This window comes from Apis florea, unplaced genomic scaffold (assembly GCF_048593485.1).
Source record: "Apis florea isolate Af1SG1 unplaced genomic scaffold, ASM4859348v1 contig_2272_pilon, whole genome shotgun sequence".
NCBI classification, from domain to species: domain Eukaryota; kingdom Metazoa; phylum Arthropoda; class Insecta; order Hymenoptera; family Apidae; genus Apis; species Apis florea.
The window spans coordinates 6,548,271-6,567,839 of NW_028256549.1; the positions used below are offsets into that span (position 1 = coordinate 6,548,271).

The following is a 19,569-nucleotide window of genomic DNA, read 5'->3' on the forward strand; positions in this document are numbered from 1 at the left end:
CGTAGTGTGATATTGATCAGCAGCGCATAACGTGTCTCTTGATCCTTAGATGTATATTATTTATGTGTCAATATGTCAGTAAAGTAGAGAAAGAATAAAAATTTTTCATTACAATGAAATTTATAATCAATGAAAAAGCATTACGTAAATATTTTTCTTAATTTTAGTAGTTTATATTCTCTTTTTTTTTTATTTTTCATTAAATTCAGGACTTCAAAATTTGTGATCAAGCTATAGCATCACTCCCTATTCTTGTTTGCTTGGGCTACGCTCTTGTCTTAATATTTTACGTTACAGGAATATGTTCCTTCTCTAAGGATTTTAAATCAATTTTAAAATCAAGTTATAATGAGATCATATGATTTTCAATTTGATTTGATGGAGTTTCCTTTTGTTTATTGGTTAGAATATTAAAGATAGATAAATTCTCTTAAATCGAAATATTATTAATTAATATAACTTTATCAATACCTAAAAGAAAGAAGAAAATCTTTGTGTTTATGTTTATGTTATTTTATTAATTTATTATTAGAATTTATTATTATATATTCCAAATAAATATTTAATTAGAATATATGTTAATTTACTTAGCATGATAAAAAAAGAAAATTAATTACTAAAATTAATAAAATTAATGTGTTATAAATTCAAAGAATTAATATTTTTTTGCAAAAGAATTAAATTTGTAACATAATTCTTTTTATAAAATATGTTAAATGATATATTACTGCGGTATATTATTAATGTACGCGTGCGCATACATTATAAACTAAGAAGGATATAAATGCGCGGTTAAAGTCGGGCACGAATCAGTCAGCGCTCGGCGACACTCGAGCGATCATTGTTTGTATTCGGTACGATTTTAAATTTCTTATGAATTAATATCATTCTTGTTGATAATTTATATATAAAAGATTTTTTCAATCATTAATATACATTCTTTTTTAGAAATTAAATATTAATAATAAATAATATTTTTATTATTACTATTATTATTATTATCTTTAATACAATGTTATAATACAAATTATATATTACTATTAATACTTATAAGACAAATTTCAATATCACTTTCGCTTTTAATATCACATCAAAATAATTTTCGCAAAAATCTAATATCAAAACAAAAAATGAAAATGACAATTTCTTCAATTTATATCAAATATATTATATACATATATATTATTATATATATTATATATATATTATATATATATTATTTCATTTTCAATCCTATATATATTTACATGAGGTGTATTGAATTGAAAATTAAATAGATTATTTTATTATATAATTCTTCAAATTATAATTTTTATTAAATTTAATCAAGATACAATGATTATTATTTGATTTATTTGATTTATTATTTGATTATTATTTAATCAATTTAATTATAAGAGCTCTCGAATCTTTCAAGCGTGGTTACGTCCCTGTTCTTCTTCCACCTCCACATTCCTGAACTTCCAGCTAAGCTTGTCAGCGTTATTGATCCAACTGGTAATGGAATATGTCTATGCAATGAGGCCATCTATTCCCGAGAATTGTAAATAGTTTCTTGAGCCAAGTGTTCAGGATAGTCGTTCAGAAGGTGTTAACATCGTATTATGCAGTCGGTGACACTGCTTACGTAGATCTTAATCATGTTAAACTTACCCAACTTTTTTTTAAATTTCATATACTTGAAGTTGACTTCCAGATATTTTATGCAACTTTTATTTTTACAAAATTTTTACACAATATAATATAAGATAGATTTAGATAATCTTTTTTTTTCTTTTTGTTTTTAATCAGAAAATTTTAGAAGATAAATATTTAGAGATAATTTCAAGAATAAAAGAAAATTTTCTACATCCTTTTTAAAGTATCAAATGGAAAAACTATAATTGACTGTAAAATTATAATTTTGATATAAATATATATTTGACATTATAAACTTTTACATTTCAAGCAAATATGAAATTACTTTTCAGTCCTTTTAGAAAATATATCAGAAATATAGATTCTGAAAATTATAAATATATTCTGAAAAAATATATATATATATATAGAAAATTGTGATATAAAATATATTTGGAATATATTTTTAGATTTCAAAGATATATATATAAAATATAATTATAATAATTTCTTTAATTAAATTTTTTAGCCTTAAAAATTTAGTTATAAAATAAAATATAAATTATGTAAAACTATATTTAGAAAATTTTTTTATAGTAAAATCAAAATTCTTTTCCAAATAGATATAATTATCATTTATGTTAATGATTCGTAAATTTTTTTTGCAGAAAAAATTTTAATATAATTTCCAAATATAATTAATTACACTTTAAACTTTTCATATAGATTCATTCTGAACAAATTTCAATTGATTTAGGGAAATTATTCTATTGTTCGATTATAGATGTTGGTATAATCAAATTTTGAAAATTTAATAATCAATTAATAGGCATTGAAATACTCATATAGATACGATTTGCATATTTCTGTGCATATATGTATATAGATGATAAATATATTATATAACATTGATAAGCTGATATATGCAATAGTAGTAAAAATTGTGAGGAACAATAGTGGCAATTAATTTGTCAACTAGTAAGTAAAAAAAATATAATTTTTTCATTCACTTTGATATAATCATGAAAAAATTTATATTTCCATGCGAACGTTATATTAAATATAATTAGAATTAATTCAATGACCTTTTTTTTTATTAATTTTAATAAAATTTTAATTTATTTTATATATATAATTAACATATAATATTTATACATATTATAATTATAATAAATATTAAATAAAATAATAAAGAAAGTATAAATACATTTTATAAGAATGAGTCTTTAAAGAGAAAGAGGATTATTAGAAAGAAAGAAAATTAATTAGATTTATTAAATTAACAGAAAGAGAAAAAGAAAATTAAAAATAGAAAAAAAGTTATATATTTCATTAAATAATTTATATATTCAAATCATAAAAAATCAATAAATTGAAAACTGATTCTAAAGTACAAAAATATTTTGTATTAGATGATTATTATATATTATATATATTATAAAATTTTATTATTCTTATTACTTATTCTATGTCAAGGTAATACTTAGAATGCAAGTATTATCCTTGAACTGAATAATTAATTCATCCCCATCAGAATTACATAGTAGTTGCATTGGGAAAGCAAACTTTTCAGCATTTAAACATTTAAAATCGAAAAGTTATACAGTTTTATGATAAAGTGATTATCTATTTTTTCAAATAAATGATTATTCATATTATTGCTTAAATTTTTACTATTAATAATGTTGTAAACACGAAGATGAATTAATACTGATTAATTTCATTTTTCTATGGTCATATATAATTGGAACAAATATTTCTATCATTGTTTATTCTTTATACAATATTAAATTACTAATTATTATATTGAAAAAATAAAATTTATCTTTCTTTTCCTCACATTGTTAATTTAATTTATTTTTATATTTATTATATTTATATTGAAACATATAAAATTTTTAATATTCTTATTCCTTTTTTAATATTATTTTTACAATTATTATTATTTTTTATTATTATTAATCTTATCTATTCTTATTTAATCTACCTATTTATGTACTTAAATTATTAAATTATCAAATTATAAAATTAATTAAAATTTTTTTATAATTCATCTTTTCTATTAAAAAATTATTTTCAATTCTTCCAATTATATAATAAAAATTTTATACAAATTAAACAAAAATATTCTTTTTTTTTTCTTCATCAATATATAATGAAATTAAAATTCTTTCATTATTTTTTTTTTCTTAAAATAACTATTTTCAATTGTTTCTAAGAAAATTATTTCTAATTTTCGCAATTACACAACCAAAAGTTTTTCGCAAATCAAAGAAAAATCTAATTCATATTTTTTTTTATTCAATACATATACATATATATAAAAAAAACTAATATTTTTCTATTATAGATTAATTTTAATTTTTTTTTATTGATATAAACCATAAAGAAAAATTTTTCTTCTCATTCTATTTATTAACATATAATTAAATTAAAATTTTTTATGAGATTTTCAACTTTTTCAATTACATACTTAAAAATATTCTACAATCCGAATCTAACTTAGATTTCTTTTCATTCTATTAATGTATTCTTCTATTAATTAAAAAAAAATAAATTTTAAAATAAATTAATTAAAAAATTTTTTCATCATTTCTCATTTCTTAAGAGATTTTCATTTCTTCGAATTACATAATCAAAAATTTTTTTAGAAAAATATATATTAATCTAAAATATAGACTTTCTTATTCCACTCATTAACATACAATCTAATCTAAAAATTAAAATTCTTTTACTATTTTTTATATTTCAAAAAATTATTTTTAATCTCTTCAATTACATAAACAAAAATTTTTCTCATAAACTCTATTAAACCAAGAAAATCTCACACCTCTTCTTCCACCAATTCTTCTTCTAATTTTCTCCAAATTTCACTTCCATGCAAGATTCTTTTCAATGAAACTACTCTTAAAGAAGAAAAAAATCTTTCAAAACGCACGGGCTTTTCCTTGCTCAGAAACACTTTTCTTCTTTATGTCCTTAACGTCCTATCGATCGAAAATTTCCAAAGGGCAATTAAAAAGATGGAAAAACGGTCCCGGGCAGACGTCAGGGGAACTCCCTTTTCCAAATGTCGCCCCTGGTTGTACGCCTGCTTAGTAGCTGCGCCGCGAACGATCGCCAGTGTGGTATCGCCATTTAGGCGATACGGAGTGTAGTCTTGTGGACGTGTGGATGAAAACTGCGATTTTCCACTTGAATCCCCGTTATCAACGATACGTAAGTCTCTGCATAGCAAATCACATTAAATCCGATGTTTTGCGATCTCTTATATTCAATGAACCTTTTTTCTTCGTATTTTGGATGTAAATTTATACATAAGTTTTCAAATGTGCGATGTACGAATGATTGAATATTGGAAATAAATATGGTCGGTGTAATGTCGTCGAAATTTAACGATATTGGTGACGCTGTTAAATTTGACAGATTTGATTCGTAAGTAATAATAATATAATGATGTTTTTTGAAATTCTTTTGTGGATGACAATGGTAAGGTTTGGGTTTTTTTTGACTAATTTATATTTATTATATATTTCTTTCTATTATGTACGTTGTATTGTTAATAATATAAAGTTCGTAAATTGCAAAATCGTAGAATTTTATTGATTTATATTTCTAATAATGAAATAGAATAGTTTATAAATTTGAATTATTGAAAAGAATATCGAAAAAATATCCATTATACAATGATATTATGTTATATATAATTTGGAAGATTTTTATTTCTAACAATTGAATATCTAATATATTATTAGAAATAATAAATTTAAAAATTATATAATTAAATTGCAAGGATAGATCACTTCTTATGCGATTTATATCTTTAATAATGGAATGACAAGAATCTGTGATTTAGATATTAAAAATATAAGATCTAGTGTAGACGTTACATTGAAATTTTGATGTGTTTTGACATTATGCGATTTGACAACTTCAAGGATCAGACATGCGAAATAGCGAAATATTCGCAAAGGTAGTAGAATTCTTTATTCACATCAAAAATTATATATTTATATTATTGAAAATTCATGGAATATTTCTTACGAATATTTTATATTCAGAATCTTCTTTAAGCTTGATTGAATAATATAACGTTAAAATTTCGCAATAGAAAAGAACTATTTTATGGATATACCTTTAATTCGATAGTTTTAAGAATTCTTCAAAGATGTCTCTTTGAATTATCATATCGAAACATTACGAAATATAATATTAGTTCATTATTGTGCGAATTTCATTTTAATTTAAGAACTTCTATTACAATTTTAAAATTCGATAAAAGTTATTTGTAACAAACTTCAATTTTAATTTTAATTTTATTAAAGTTTTCTATTTATTATGTAAACCTTCTTCTTATGTGCTAAAATAATTATAAGATAAGAAAGTAAAAATCTCTAAAATATGAATACTATATAAATATTAATAGAAATAAAATTTTATTTATTAAAATTATATCACATAGAAGTTATTATTATTATTATTATTATTTATTTCGTATTGGTTTGAGATTTTAAATTTAATATTTAATATTTATTAGTTTTATATTTTTAATAGTATAATACAGAGGATCGTAATAATTACTATTACTCTACTATTAGAAATATATATAAATCAATTATGTCATATATTATAATTACGGTTACTTATTAAAAATATAAATTAAAAATATAAAAATATAAATTAAATTAGAAATATAAATCTATTGAAAATATATAAGATCATTGTTGCAAAATTTCAATGAAATTTCACAATTTTATATTTTTTAATATTTAGATCATTCAATCTCATTTAAAATTGCATCTTAAAAATAGAGTTAAAATAATAATAGAGTTAAAATAATACAAAATCGTAACAAAATTGCTTGTTTAAATATTTTATATATTCTTCAATATTAAATATCTTGAAAAATTCTTTTAAGTTGTTATATTAAAATATTTTGAATAATTAAAATTCATCTTTGGATAATATTTTGAAAACGTTCATTTCAAATCGAGAAAGATCTGCTATCTATTTTGCAAATTTTGTAAAATTTTGATATGAATCTCCAAGATTAATTTTGAAACTTTGAATTCATTGGTACAATTAATTGGTTGAAGTTTGATTAGTGGATTGAATGAAGTTTCTTTAGGATTGAAAATGTTAATATCAAAATGTAATAAATTATAGAAATATGATTTATTTGATTACAACAACATATTGAATGATATATAGAATATTCTTAAAAAAAGTGATAAATAAAATGTTGCAACAAAGACTCTAATCTTAGATAGCTAAAAATAAAATAAAAGTTATTAGTAATTTTTAATTATAGACTTTAATTAATATTTTAAATATAATTAATTGATTTATTTTCTATCATATATATATCATATATATGATCAAATTATCTTAAATTTCTTCAATTATATTTTCATTAATATTATTTTTAATAAAATTAAACATTGAAAGTTTGATTAATAATTCGACCATTTCGCAACAAATTAATAATTTTGATTTCGATTTTTATTGAAATTTTTTGGTCACATGAGAAAATTATTACATCTCACTTTGCATTTATCTTGTTCGAAATAACGGGACAAAACCGGAAACAGGATAATCTATGGCGGAGAATACCATTTATATTATTCTTTTCTAGACGAATGTGAAAAAAGTGTGTGATCTTACAAAAAAATTATAAAATGAAATAAAAAAATATAGATTAAAGAAAAGAGATAGATTGTGAAAATATTTTTGGTTACTACCAGCATATTATCTCGCGCAAATGCGCAGGACCTTTTAAGGAACATATCGATTGTGAATTGTTCTTTTTTAGGACGAAATTTCTATTTTTAACTTGAATTATTGTGAAATGCGAAATATTTTGAATTATTGAAAATTATACAATTATACTCAAAAATTCAGGATTATGACATTCCAAGATTCAAAATTAATGAAAAAAAATAAAATGAAAATAGATTGTTTATTATTTTTTTATCAATAGATTTATTGCAGTTTATTTTTTATTATATTTTTATTTGTATTTTGAAGATTATTAAAAAAATATTACAAATGAAAAAAATATTTACTAATTTATTAATAGACTTTTAATAAATCTTTGATTCTTACATAAAACTTATACAATATATTATAATACTATAAAAAATATAATCAAATATTTTTTATTTATTACAAATGTTATAAATTTATATATATATTTATATATACTCATACATAATTTATTTACTTAATTATAGATATAAATCACATTTCTTCATTTTTACAAGAGTGATTTGACTTGAAAATATAAAATTTCATTTCAAAAGAAAACTATTTAGAAAAAATGATAAGAGAATAGTTTTAATAATATTTTTTATTAAATTGTAATTGGATTAAATTCAGAAATGTTGTTTAATGTTAATGTCAATTTTGCGTTTTGAGAAAATCTTCAACTAAATATTGTTTCAAAAAAGCTGAGTTCAACTTAAACCTTGCGCACGTTGCTCGAGCGTTTTTGTGATTCTTGTTAACTCGATATGGGTCACGAGGCTCAAGAAATCAATGAGCCTCGTGCTCCAAATATTATTTCTCGTACTATTAGACTGTACTGTCAATTAAGCTTCCATGGTCTAATTCATTCTTTGTATCTATCTTTTGTATCGATATCGAACGATATATTTAATTCTACATTGAATAGCTTATATTTTGTGTATATAATATATTACATAATTTTCAAAATAAATTCTCAAAATATATAATTTTATACAAATTGTTGAAATGTAGATTTTTGAAATTTTTATTTCAATACAGAAAATTTTGAAACAAGAACTTTTTCAAAGAAAATTTTTTAAAATAAAAATATTGGTAAATAAAATATAAGAAATAAAAAAAACTTTTCACGTATAAAAATTTCTTGAATATAAATTTCTAAAAATATAAATAGAAATTTTCTAAATACAAAATTAAAACGAAAAATTATGAAATATTTTAATAAATTCTTTCAAATTGAAGGAATCGATTAGAAGATAAAAGGAGACACGATGTCAAGGCAAATCTTTCCTTGAGATTTGTGCAGAAGGATAAAGAGTAGATTAAATAGGTTTCAATTTTCTGAAGAAAACTCAATTTAATAATCGACTCTCTTGTTTCCAGATGTGAAAGACTAAGTGAAGAATGATACAGCCATGAACCGATCAGGAGGCGATCCTGATAGAAGGCCGATGGCTCAGATGACTTGTGCACATTGCATAAAACGGTGACAGAGCTGTAAATTACAGCGATGGATATACAGAAAAAGCACCTGTGCCCCCGCTTGGTGGATTATCTCGCCATTGTGGGGGCCAGATTGCCCTCAGTCTCTCGTCAGCCTGTGCAGGTATATACTTATATACTTTATAACCATTAATTTGTAATTTTATTCAATTTTACAGATGTATCTAAACAGTATTTTTTTTCACACATTTGAAATAAATTCTATAGAATATTTTTTAATAAATTATAATATTGGATTGGAAGATTTGTATAGATATTTTATTCAATAAAATAAACAATTTCAAATGGCTTGTACAACATGTTAATAAATAATATTTTATATTTACATTAATGTAAATTAAATAGTTTTAGCATTTGGATTAAAGCCAAATTTATTTTCAATCTTTCATATTGTATGAATTTAAAAAAGATATAAATGTAACTTATTCTTGAGAAAAATATTTGTTATACTTTAATTATTTAGAAATAAATGTTATAAAATAATATCATTTACGAATAAGTGATAAAATTGTTAATATTGTTAATATAATATATTATAACAATCTATTTTGCTTTTATTAACTTGCAAAATCGACTTTCTTTTTTAATATTCTTTAATACTTTTTACCAATTTTATTTTATTTATTATTATTTTTATATTATATTTCATATATTAATGAAATAATGAAATACTGATTAATGATATTTAAGATTATAAAAATAAAAATGAGATTAATAATTATAATATCAAAAATAGAATTTAAAAAAAAAAAGAAAAATTTTCAAATCTTGAATTCATAAAATATTATACTAATTGTAATATATATAATAATATAATAATATCTATATTTTTGTAAAGAAATATTCTTTTTAGAAATTAATATAATTGAGATCTATGATTAAATTATTATTTTATACAGTTATATATATAGCTTTATATTACAGAAATATTTTTTTCACAAATTAATACAAAATTAAGATTTGTGGGTAATATTTGCATTAATTGGAAAATTCATGAATATGTATACGATTACAGGTTCCAGAATTATTGCGAAGATATCCGGTGGAAGATCACAAAGATTTTCCATTGCCGCTGGATATGGTTTATTTTTGCCAACCTGAAGGTTGCACTAGCGTGGGCCCGAAACGCACAGCTTTACGAGAGGCTACTTCCTTTACCTTTACACTCACGGATAAAGATTCTGGTATTTTTTTTTTTTTATTATTCTATAATTATTAATATATTATTTTACAATAATGATTCTTAATCACTTATTTATCACAAACTTTTTTTCGTTATATATAAATAATTTTTCGTTATCGAAGACTTTCAAAATATAATTTGAAATTTATAAAGAAATTTAAAAATTAAAATACTGATTATGACAACAGTCTTTAAACTTTGAGAGAAGAGATTTATAATAAATAAATAAAATAATTAATATTATATAATTTTTTAAATCATTTATCTGTATGAGAACTTGATGGTTCTATTGATTTAAAATAGATTAAAAATCAATGATCTGGAGATTAAAATAAAATGAATTAAAATAAAATATATTATAGAATACTTGTGTAAATATTTTAATTCATTTTCTATTTATCATAGGAATACAAATAAAATTATACATATTTCTTTTGTTTTTTAAAATATTATGTTTATAATATATAAAATATTTTTGCATAAAATATAATATGTTATTTTAGGGAAAACTCGCTATGGGATCTGTGTAAATTTTTATCGACCAATAGAAAGGGTAGGAGTTGCAGTTGGAAGTGGGGTCTCAATGAAAAGGGACAAATACAATACTACATTTCGAAGGGAAAGTTGGAGGAAAAGCATGGAAAAGAGCACAGATTCTGCCTTTTCTAGGTGAAATATAACACATTATTTTATTATAATTGTATTTTATAAAAGGTAATTTTATTTTATAAAACATTATTCTGTCACTTTTTATCTTCCTATCAAATATTTTATTCTTTAAAAGTAATTGAAAAAACTAACTAAAAAAACTGAAAAATTTAAATTTATATTTTAAATTACTAATATTCTTTTTCTTTACAAAAAAATTTCAAAATCAAAAATAAGATTAAATATTTAGAAAATTATTCAAAATTGATACCAGAATTTTACTAATATTTAAATTATTAATAAAAGAACAAATATATATAAAACACGAAACAAATTTAAAAAAAAAAAATTATTGGAAATTTTACGAATATCGAATAATGAAATATTGTATGACCATTTGAAGAAAACATTTTCTATAATTATAAGACTGTATCTCTAGCTGTTCTTTATAGCGACTATAGGAGCAGTGCAGTTGGTCCTAGTGACTCTGAAAAAGATTGTCCGAGTAGAAGAGACTCTGACACTTCACATATTCCAAGTGCACCGAGATTAGGTATCACTGCACCAAGCGGAGACAGTGAAAGTGGAGGAAGTCATTCTCCATCTCCACGTGCTTCACGTAGACGACAGGTAAATCTCGTATCTCGTTATTTATTGTAAAATATTTATTATTTTCTTTAATATAAAATTTCTATTTCTTTGTTTAATTAATTTATTATTAAATTATTATTGATTAAATTTGGAATTATAAATAAAAAGCTTATTAATTTTAATATTGCTGATTGATTAATAGATTATAATTAAATTATGAATGTGATTAATTTATCAGCTTTAGAATTGTTTCTAAAATAATTATAGAACTTTTATTTAATAAGTATTTAATTAAATTAATTTTGAACAATTTTGAAATTTCTAGTTAATGGAAAATTATAATACAGTTGTATTTATGTTAATTTTTAAAGATTCTTATACTAATTAATTTAATAATTATAATATTTCTAGATACAATCAAAGAATAATAGAAATAATTTTTCTAAAAAATTAAAAATATTCTTTTCCATGCTATTCAAGAAAATTTATAATTTTTACAAATGTTCAAATAATGCAATAAAATTATATACGAGCATATATGTTGTCAATATCCAGTTGATAGAAATGAAATATCTGAATGGAAGAATGAATTAATTTTGATTTCTCCGGAAAGTTATTTCAAGCTTATTGTATTATTCAAGCTATTCATTCGAAATAGGTTTAGATTAAGTTCGGTAAATGAACTTAATAAGTCGATCGATACGAAATGAATACGAGATAATTTACAATTATTCATATGCTTTCAGAGAATACGAAATCACTCGCTCACATCGTTATGTATCATCTCTCATCATCCGTTCTTTTCAATGTTCCGGGAATGCCTTTTCGTATTGAAAAAGATTATCGACGCGTGTAATGAGAGTTCCTCACCGCAAAAAGTTGGTGCTTCCAGACAAACTAACAGGTAAAATAATAATTAATCCATAATTTGCAAAAACTTGAACCTATTTTTTTCCCGATTATTTATTCTTAATTAATTTTTCTTTTGTGAACATTCAAATCTTCATTTTAGAATTCGTACAAGTTATTCACCTTTCCTTTCTTCTTTCATTAAATATTATTATAGTGTTATTTTTTAATGATAGTCAGGAAATAAACCTTTTATATATAAAAGTAGTAAAATTTTTTTACTATTTTAATTTTTGATTATTTTAATGTACTATTTTAATTTTACTATTTTAATTTTTGATTATTTTAATGTTATTTTTTTATTTGAATTTTTATATATTAAGACACATAATTTATTGTAATTATTTTATGTAAACTTCTTATTTTTCTTTTATAATTTAAAGTAATAATTAAAATTATTTTTTGATTGAAATATAGAATATTTAAATATGTATTATGTTATATATATGTGTAAATATGTATTAAGAATAGATTAAATATATTTAATGTATAATAATAAATATTTATTTTAAAAAATTTTATAGTTATAATTTGATAAATAATAATTCCTTTTGATGGAAATGAAAGAATAATTAAAAAAAATAATTAGGATTATTTAAATTTTAAAAATACTTGTACACAAATATGAAAAGATCTTCTTATTACAATATAAAAAAAAGATTTAAAAATTTTTTAAAGACGATAATTTAATGTATATAAATATTTTATAATATGTTATTAAAAAAGAAAAATTATGTTTATTATGATTAATAGAGATACAGTGTGGAGCGTTTTAACGGGTCAAACATTGGAGGGAACACCATCGATAGTGTTACACGATGTCCGTGAAATTGAGACGTGGATATTGCGATTGTTGAGCAGTCCTGTTCCAGTTCCAACAAAGACACGCGTCGAGATCGAGATCGTGTCGCAAAGTATGCAGCCACCACTCTGTTTTGCACTCCCAGATCACACTAGATTTTCTCTTGTTGATTTCCCTCTGCATCTACCCCTGGAACTTCTTGGCGTTGACATATGCTTGAAAGTCCTCACGTTGATTCTCTTGGAGCACAAGGTAATCCTCTATTTTTTTAATTATTTATTTAAATTTAAATTATGTATCTCTTTGAAAATTAATTTTTATTCACGATTTTATCTCATTAATCTCACATTCTTCATATTTTTGAACAAAAATTATGCCAATATCGTTCAATTTTATTATTATTATAAATTTAGATTTTATTACTTTCTTTTAATTCACTTATTTTGCATTTCTTTGAACAAATTTTGATAATTATTTAAGAATTATATATAATAGTCATTAAATTAATTTAATTATATATTAAATTAATATTATTATGATTTTAAAATATTAAAAAATTATCAAAATTGGAATGTATTTTTTTGTAAATATTTATCTTTAATTTTTTGGCAGCAGTTTTCAAATGTATCTTATTTAAAAATATCTTATTTAAAAATGTTTTATACATTATTAACGATTATTAATTTTTCTATCACTATATTTTATTATTTTTCTATTAAAATTAAAAAAACAAAAAATTTGAAAGAAATGCAACTAACAAATTACGATGAATAAATTGAATATTTGTTTTCAGATCGTGTTACAATCCCGCGACTACAATGCCCTGTCGATGTCCGTAATGGCATTCGTTACGATGATTTATCCTCTGGAGTATATGTTCCCTGCGATACCATTGTTACCCACGTGCATGAGCTGCGCGGAACAATTGTTGCTTGCACCTACACCATTTGTTATCGGAATACCCGCTACTTTTTTATTGTACAAAACGAACTTTAAAATGCCCGATGACATTTGGCTAGTGGATCTAGACAGCAATAAAATAAACCCACCTACTGGTTTGGGTGATCAATTGCCCCCATTGCCCGAACCAGAAGGCACCGAACTAAAGAACCACTTGAAACAGGTAAATAAAACGCCACTTAATACGATAAAAATTAACCCTTTTATTGCCTGACAAGGAACAAATTAAGAAGAATTAAAGGAAATATTGCGAAATTGTGTTAATAAAATTTTTGAAATCAGAATTGTTGTCTTAAAAAATGAGAAATATTCTAATTCCAGGAATTGATGAAGATAATTTAAGATCTTCTAAATTTAAAATTATAAAATAGTTAAGTTATTATAGCATTGTTATAGCATTCAAGAAATTAAACTAAGAAAAATAAAGATAAATATAATAATATTTCACTAAATTTGAATGTTGCAAATTATAATCTTATTGGTTTCTAAATTTTCAATTTTAATAGAAGTAATTAACAAATATATAAATAATATAATTTCATATCATTGTAAAATTCTGCAAAGAAATTAATATTTAAAAATTAGAAAAAAGAGACAAAAATATATATACTTCTATAATAGATACTCGATTAATAATGACATCAATGTTATTTTAATCGTTCCTCATTTAATCGGTTCCGCAGGCAATGCAACTGATGGACCAAACCGGCTCTGGTGTAAATATTTCATTTATCCACTCTTTGCATGTAGCATAAATATATCTAGCTGATAAATATATCTATCCCTTGTGTTGTAGTTACAGTAGCATGGATTAATTTTTCCTGATACGACGAGATTCTTTTTTTTTTTCTTTTTATTTTTAATCCTAATTAGAGGATATAATATAGCACGTTTTGTCTCAATTCCAAGGGAGAGACCTGAAGTTTATTATACGAAATAGGAAGCATAGAATTAAAGAAGCATAGATTAGAAGAAAAATAGATGTAGTTGCTTGAGCAATATATCGTAATAGAGAAAGTTCTTAGAGAAGAGATATCTAAAAAATTATACTTTATAGTTTTCTTATGGATAATATTTTATTTTCAGGCAATGGCTAGTATGTCAATTCCACAAACACTGTCGCAAGATACTTCTCCCAGGACTTCTCTGCAAGCTCCTAGCAGAAGAGAGAGTCTAACTTCTCATTTGTCTACCTTGAGGTAGTGATTTTATTTGTAGAACTTTTTATATTATATAAAAATTTTATATAATGATAATATAAGTTATAATTATAATGTTTTAAAATTATATTGTTTGGTACAGAAATTTAAATTATCAAGAATTTTTAACTAAAATTGATCTAAAATTTAAACTGATTATATGATACAGATCTTTTAAATTATCTTAAAATTATTTTATTTTATATTTTTTAAAGTTATTTGAAAAAAACAATATTAAATAAATGAAAACAGCAATAAATAAATAAATGAATAAAAGAAAGTAAAAAATGTATTTAAATGATTCATTTGTCATTATTATTTGCTGTAATTATTTATTATTCATTAATATTTGATGAAAATAACTGGTTTCTCAACATGTAACATCAAATTTTTATATCAAATTATTAATATTATTAACAATTTAAAAAATAAAAATAGTAATTACTATAACTAAATAACTAATTTAACATCAAATGGAACATGTTATTTATCAAATAATAAATTAGCTTATTGGAAATAATTATTTTTAAATTATCATTTGAAATAAATTTCTGCTCTACATAGCGTGTCCTCAATGAAGCATAGGCCAAGCATCGACCACTATCCCAGTCCAGCGAGTTCTCCAGGCACCGGTGCGACTTCCAGTCACCGTCGCACCTCCATGTCTCAATCAGTTGGTTCTTCGTCGCCCCAGAAACCGCTCTCCTCCCAAACCATGCAATCTTTCAACCCTTTCATCTATGGAAACGATTTGGACTCGGTAGACGTTGCCACAAGGGTGGCCATGGTTCGCTTCTTCAACTCGCAGAATCTCTTGGCGAATTTTACTGAGCACACAAGGACTTTGAGGCTATATCCCAGACCCGTGGTTGCGTTTCAGATCAATTCTTTCCTCCGATCGAGACCACGGACCAGTCATTTCTTGAACAAATTTGCCAGGACTCAGGCGGTCGAGTTTTTGGCCGAATGGTCTCTTACACCGAGCAATGTGGCGTTCTTGAGAGTGCAAACAGGAGTGTTCGATCCGACTCAGATAGGCGATAAGCCGAAATGGTACGCCTCGAGTCTCGAGCCTATTTATTTTCCCGTTTGGGACAATGGTAGCTCGTTAGCCAATGCTTTGAAGGCAATGAAGGAACACGAAAGTCAACCGACGGATGAGAGTGGATCTGACTCGGAAGGTGCTGAAAGCACAAGCTCTTCTTATTCCTCGTTGAGCGATTTTGTTTCTGAAATGGTGTCATCGGACTTGTCACCGAGTAAGTGTTTTTCTCTCGTTAGTTGATCGAAGGGAAAATAGATTCTTGAAATAAATATAGAATTTTATTTGAAATAAGAATTTATCATTTAAATGAAAAATAAAATATGATCATTTTTGATATTTATTCCATTTCAATTAAAAAGGAAATAAATATTTTATTTGTTATACATACAATTTGATAATACTGTAAATAACATTTGTCTTATATTTTAGATTATATTAAATAAAATAATAATATATAATAATAACTTTCGATTATTAGTATTTGCTTATGGAAATATTTTAATTTTCTAATATTTATGAATTTGTATTAACTTATTTAAAAAATTTTTACAAATCTTTATACAAATATTCAAATAGAGATATTATTTAAATATAAGAATGTAAATTCTACATTTTATAACATTGATGATTAAAAATGATTTTTGAGAAATACTGTATTTTAATTAACAATAATAAGAAATTCCTATTGATTGAATTTTAAATAATTAATTATAACAATAAAAAAATAATCAAAAATTGTTTATGTAATTTATTTTATAGGTTACAATTGTTCGCAAGTGGCACAGCCTCAGCAAATGGCCTTGTCTGTAGATCCAACGAATGTTTACAATCCACCCAGTTCACTGCAATATCCTGGAGTCGAGGAAGAATCGACAGTAAGACCGGAAAGTCCACCAAGTACTTCCTCCAGTCACAGTGACTTGAGCAGCCCCAGCTTCAACAGGGATTCTGAATTCGAGTTAAATCCCAAAGTTCAAGAAGGCTCACAGTCGACAAATGTGAGTACTTTTTAAGAATATTTTTAAATTTCTTTTTTAAACAAATTTTAATTTTCAAAATTTTTATCATAAGAAATTCTTATATATAAACTAATTTTTATATATGATATAAACTTCTTTTAAAAAATCATTCGAAACATAATTAGAATTCATTTCATAAATATTTCATTCTCATATTTATTATTTTTTTTTGAATAAATTAAACTTAAAGTATCAAAAGTCTTAGAAGAATTTATTAAAAAAATTTAACAGTTAATTTAAGAAATAATTTTCTGAAAGAGTTATAAAAATTAATAATAAGTTTAACATATAATAATCATTTTTTTTCCAAATCATTTTACTATCAATCTGAATAAATCGATGTATTAACTTGCACCAATTTTTCATCATTTCATTCGCAATAAGTAATATTTCATTTTTATATCTTATTCCTACACTTCGAAATACCGAATACTTATTATATTAAAATTGAACAAGATCATCAAATTTGTTTATGAAAATTTATCAGTTGATTTAGGAAATAATTTCCTCAAATTCTCATTTTTCCATATTTGTCCATCAATCTGATATTAACCAATCTTCAAAACAAAAGTAACGAAATCAAAAATTTCTACGAAACATTTCAACATCTTAACCAAGTGCTTGATCATAGGATAAAGAGGAGGGTGGTAGCTTTGAATCAGATTCAGCATCCACCATAACACCACGCACAATCCTGAGCGCACAAAGTTCGGTGGGACAGTTCGGAGTAGGGAAGAGACGTTCTTTAGCAACGTCGAGCATCAACGACACCGAACGTCCCGCCACATCTTACAGGACTTCCCGTCTCAGTAGATTTGTCGTTCCAGTGAGTTCATCCTTCATTGGTGGTCTCTGCTGGTGTATTAACATAATCTGTCGATTAATTTCTTATTTATCGGTTCTTATCTTTTTATATCGTTTGGATTCTGCATGCGATGTGCGATCAGAAAAGCAGACAGTTTCTTCATTCGATGTACCCCAGCATGAAAATCTTCCCCCCCCCCCTTTTTTTTCGTTTGACATTTCTTTATTAAATTTTGATATATTTTTTATTTTTTAGTATATATTAAAAATGTTTGTTAATATTTATTGACGATTTATAAATTATTGCGTTTGATATTTTATTGAAAATAAATAGAATTTTATAGTGTAGATTTTTTGAATATTTTTAACGTTTTCTTTTGGAATCCTTTAAATATTAAATATAATTTTTTTTTGTAACTTCTTACAAAATTTCTTACAAAATTTTTTATTTTTTTTACGTTTCTACAGTGAAAATTTATTCAACCCTCCCTTTTTTTTTTTTTAAATTTCTATACAAATTTAAGTTTTATTAAAAATTATTTTAGATTAAATAATATCTATTGCATTTTGAGCTTCGACTGGCAATTCCTTTTTTATCATTTCAATTTCTTATAAACATCAAGTAAATAATAATAAATGCATGTCATCTTTCTGCATTTATGAACTCAAGTACCATTCATTCAGTTTAATAATTCTTCGGTACAATATGTATGGTTCACGCGAATTATCACCAAAATTTTATTTTAAGTATCATAATTTTTAATTTACGTTCAGTAATCAATCAAATCAGAATCATACATGTCGTAAATATCAACGTAAATATTAACGTCTCAACTTGAACTTTCTATCTTTCTACTCAAAGGATCTTCGTTCTCCAAAAACAAAATTTTTTATTTTAAATTTCAAAAATTTTTTAAAAAATATGTTTCACTTAAATATGTTTCTAAAGATACAACCAAGCGCAGCAAGTCTCCAGCGTCATCCAAGTGTTGGTAACGTTTTGGCGAGGGCGTCGAGTTTTGGTACAGGGCCATTTTCTCGACAGACGAGCAACAGCAGCAACGAGAGCGAATCGTCCACGGTTTCTCGACAATTTTCATTGGGCACCGGTGGACAGAAGCAAGCCAACGAGGGCGTGCAAAGGCAAAATTCCAACGTGACTGGAAACGGTGTTCTGCGACAAGGTTCTCAAGGATCCTTGTTCGAACAAATAGCCAATCAGGCGAAGGATTTGGTTCGAGAGACTACTAGGCAGAGCAGTCAGGATGGAATTCTTGCTCAGATGGACAAGGTATTTTTGTAATTTTGGATATTGTGATTATTTGAAAATTGTAAAACATAAATGCAATGTCAAACGTAAAAAAATCCTTGATAAATTTTTAAAATTATAATAATCGTCACAATGATGATTTTACAACGTGTGTCGATGTGAAAATGAAGTTTTTGGATTTTTAAATTTCTAATAATGAATATTAATAATATTATATGATTTCTTTTACTTTTGTTAATATTGTTTTTTTAATTTGAACTTTTTTAAATATAGA

At 23.7% G+C, this 19,569-nt stretch overlaps 1 protein-coding gene across 11 annotated transcripts in view; it reads left to right on the forward strand.

Moving 5' to 3' along the window:
* Nucleotides 1-4,725: 4,725 nt before the first annotated feature.
* Nucleotides 4,726-19,569, forward strand: part of Rab3-GEF (Rab3 GDP-GTP exchange factor) — a 33,573-nt gene continuing 18,729 nt past the window's right edge. For 9 of the 11 annotated variants that reach the window (XM_086902881.1, XM_012489671.3, XM_086902882.1 and 6 more), the window contains exons 1-13: nt 4,726-4,836; nt 8,746-8,968; nt 9,881-10,049; nt 10,552-10,717; nt 11,149-11,326; nt 12,034-12,191; nt 12,950-13,250; nt 13,792-14,121; nt 14,642-14,674; nt 15,045-15,157; nt 15,722-16,416; nt 16,962-17,200; nt 18,975-19,316. In XM_086902881.1, the coding sequence (XP_086759007.1) occupies nt 8,873-8,968; nt 9,881-10,049; nt 10,552-10,717; nt 11,149-11,326; nt 12,034-12,191; nt 12,950-13,250; nt 13,792-14,121; nt 14,642-14,674; nt 15,045-15,157; nt 15,722-16,416; nt 16,962-17,200; nt 18,975-19,316 (2,820 nt within the window). In that variant the 5' untranslated portion in view covers nt 4,726-4,836; nt 8,746-8,872. Of the gene's footprint in view, nt 4,837-8,745; nt 8,969-9,880; nt 10,050-10,551; nt 10,718-11,148; nt 11,327-12,033; nt 12,192-12,949; nt 13,251-13,791; nt 14,122-14,641; nt 14,675-15,044; nt 15,158-15,721; nt 16,417-16,961; nt 17,201-17,852; nt 18,048-18,974; nt 19,317-19,569 lie in introns of all 11 variants that reach the window. The other 2 variants (XM_012489665.3, XM_086902879.1) reach the window with 2 other exon arrangements.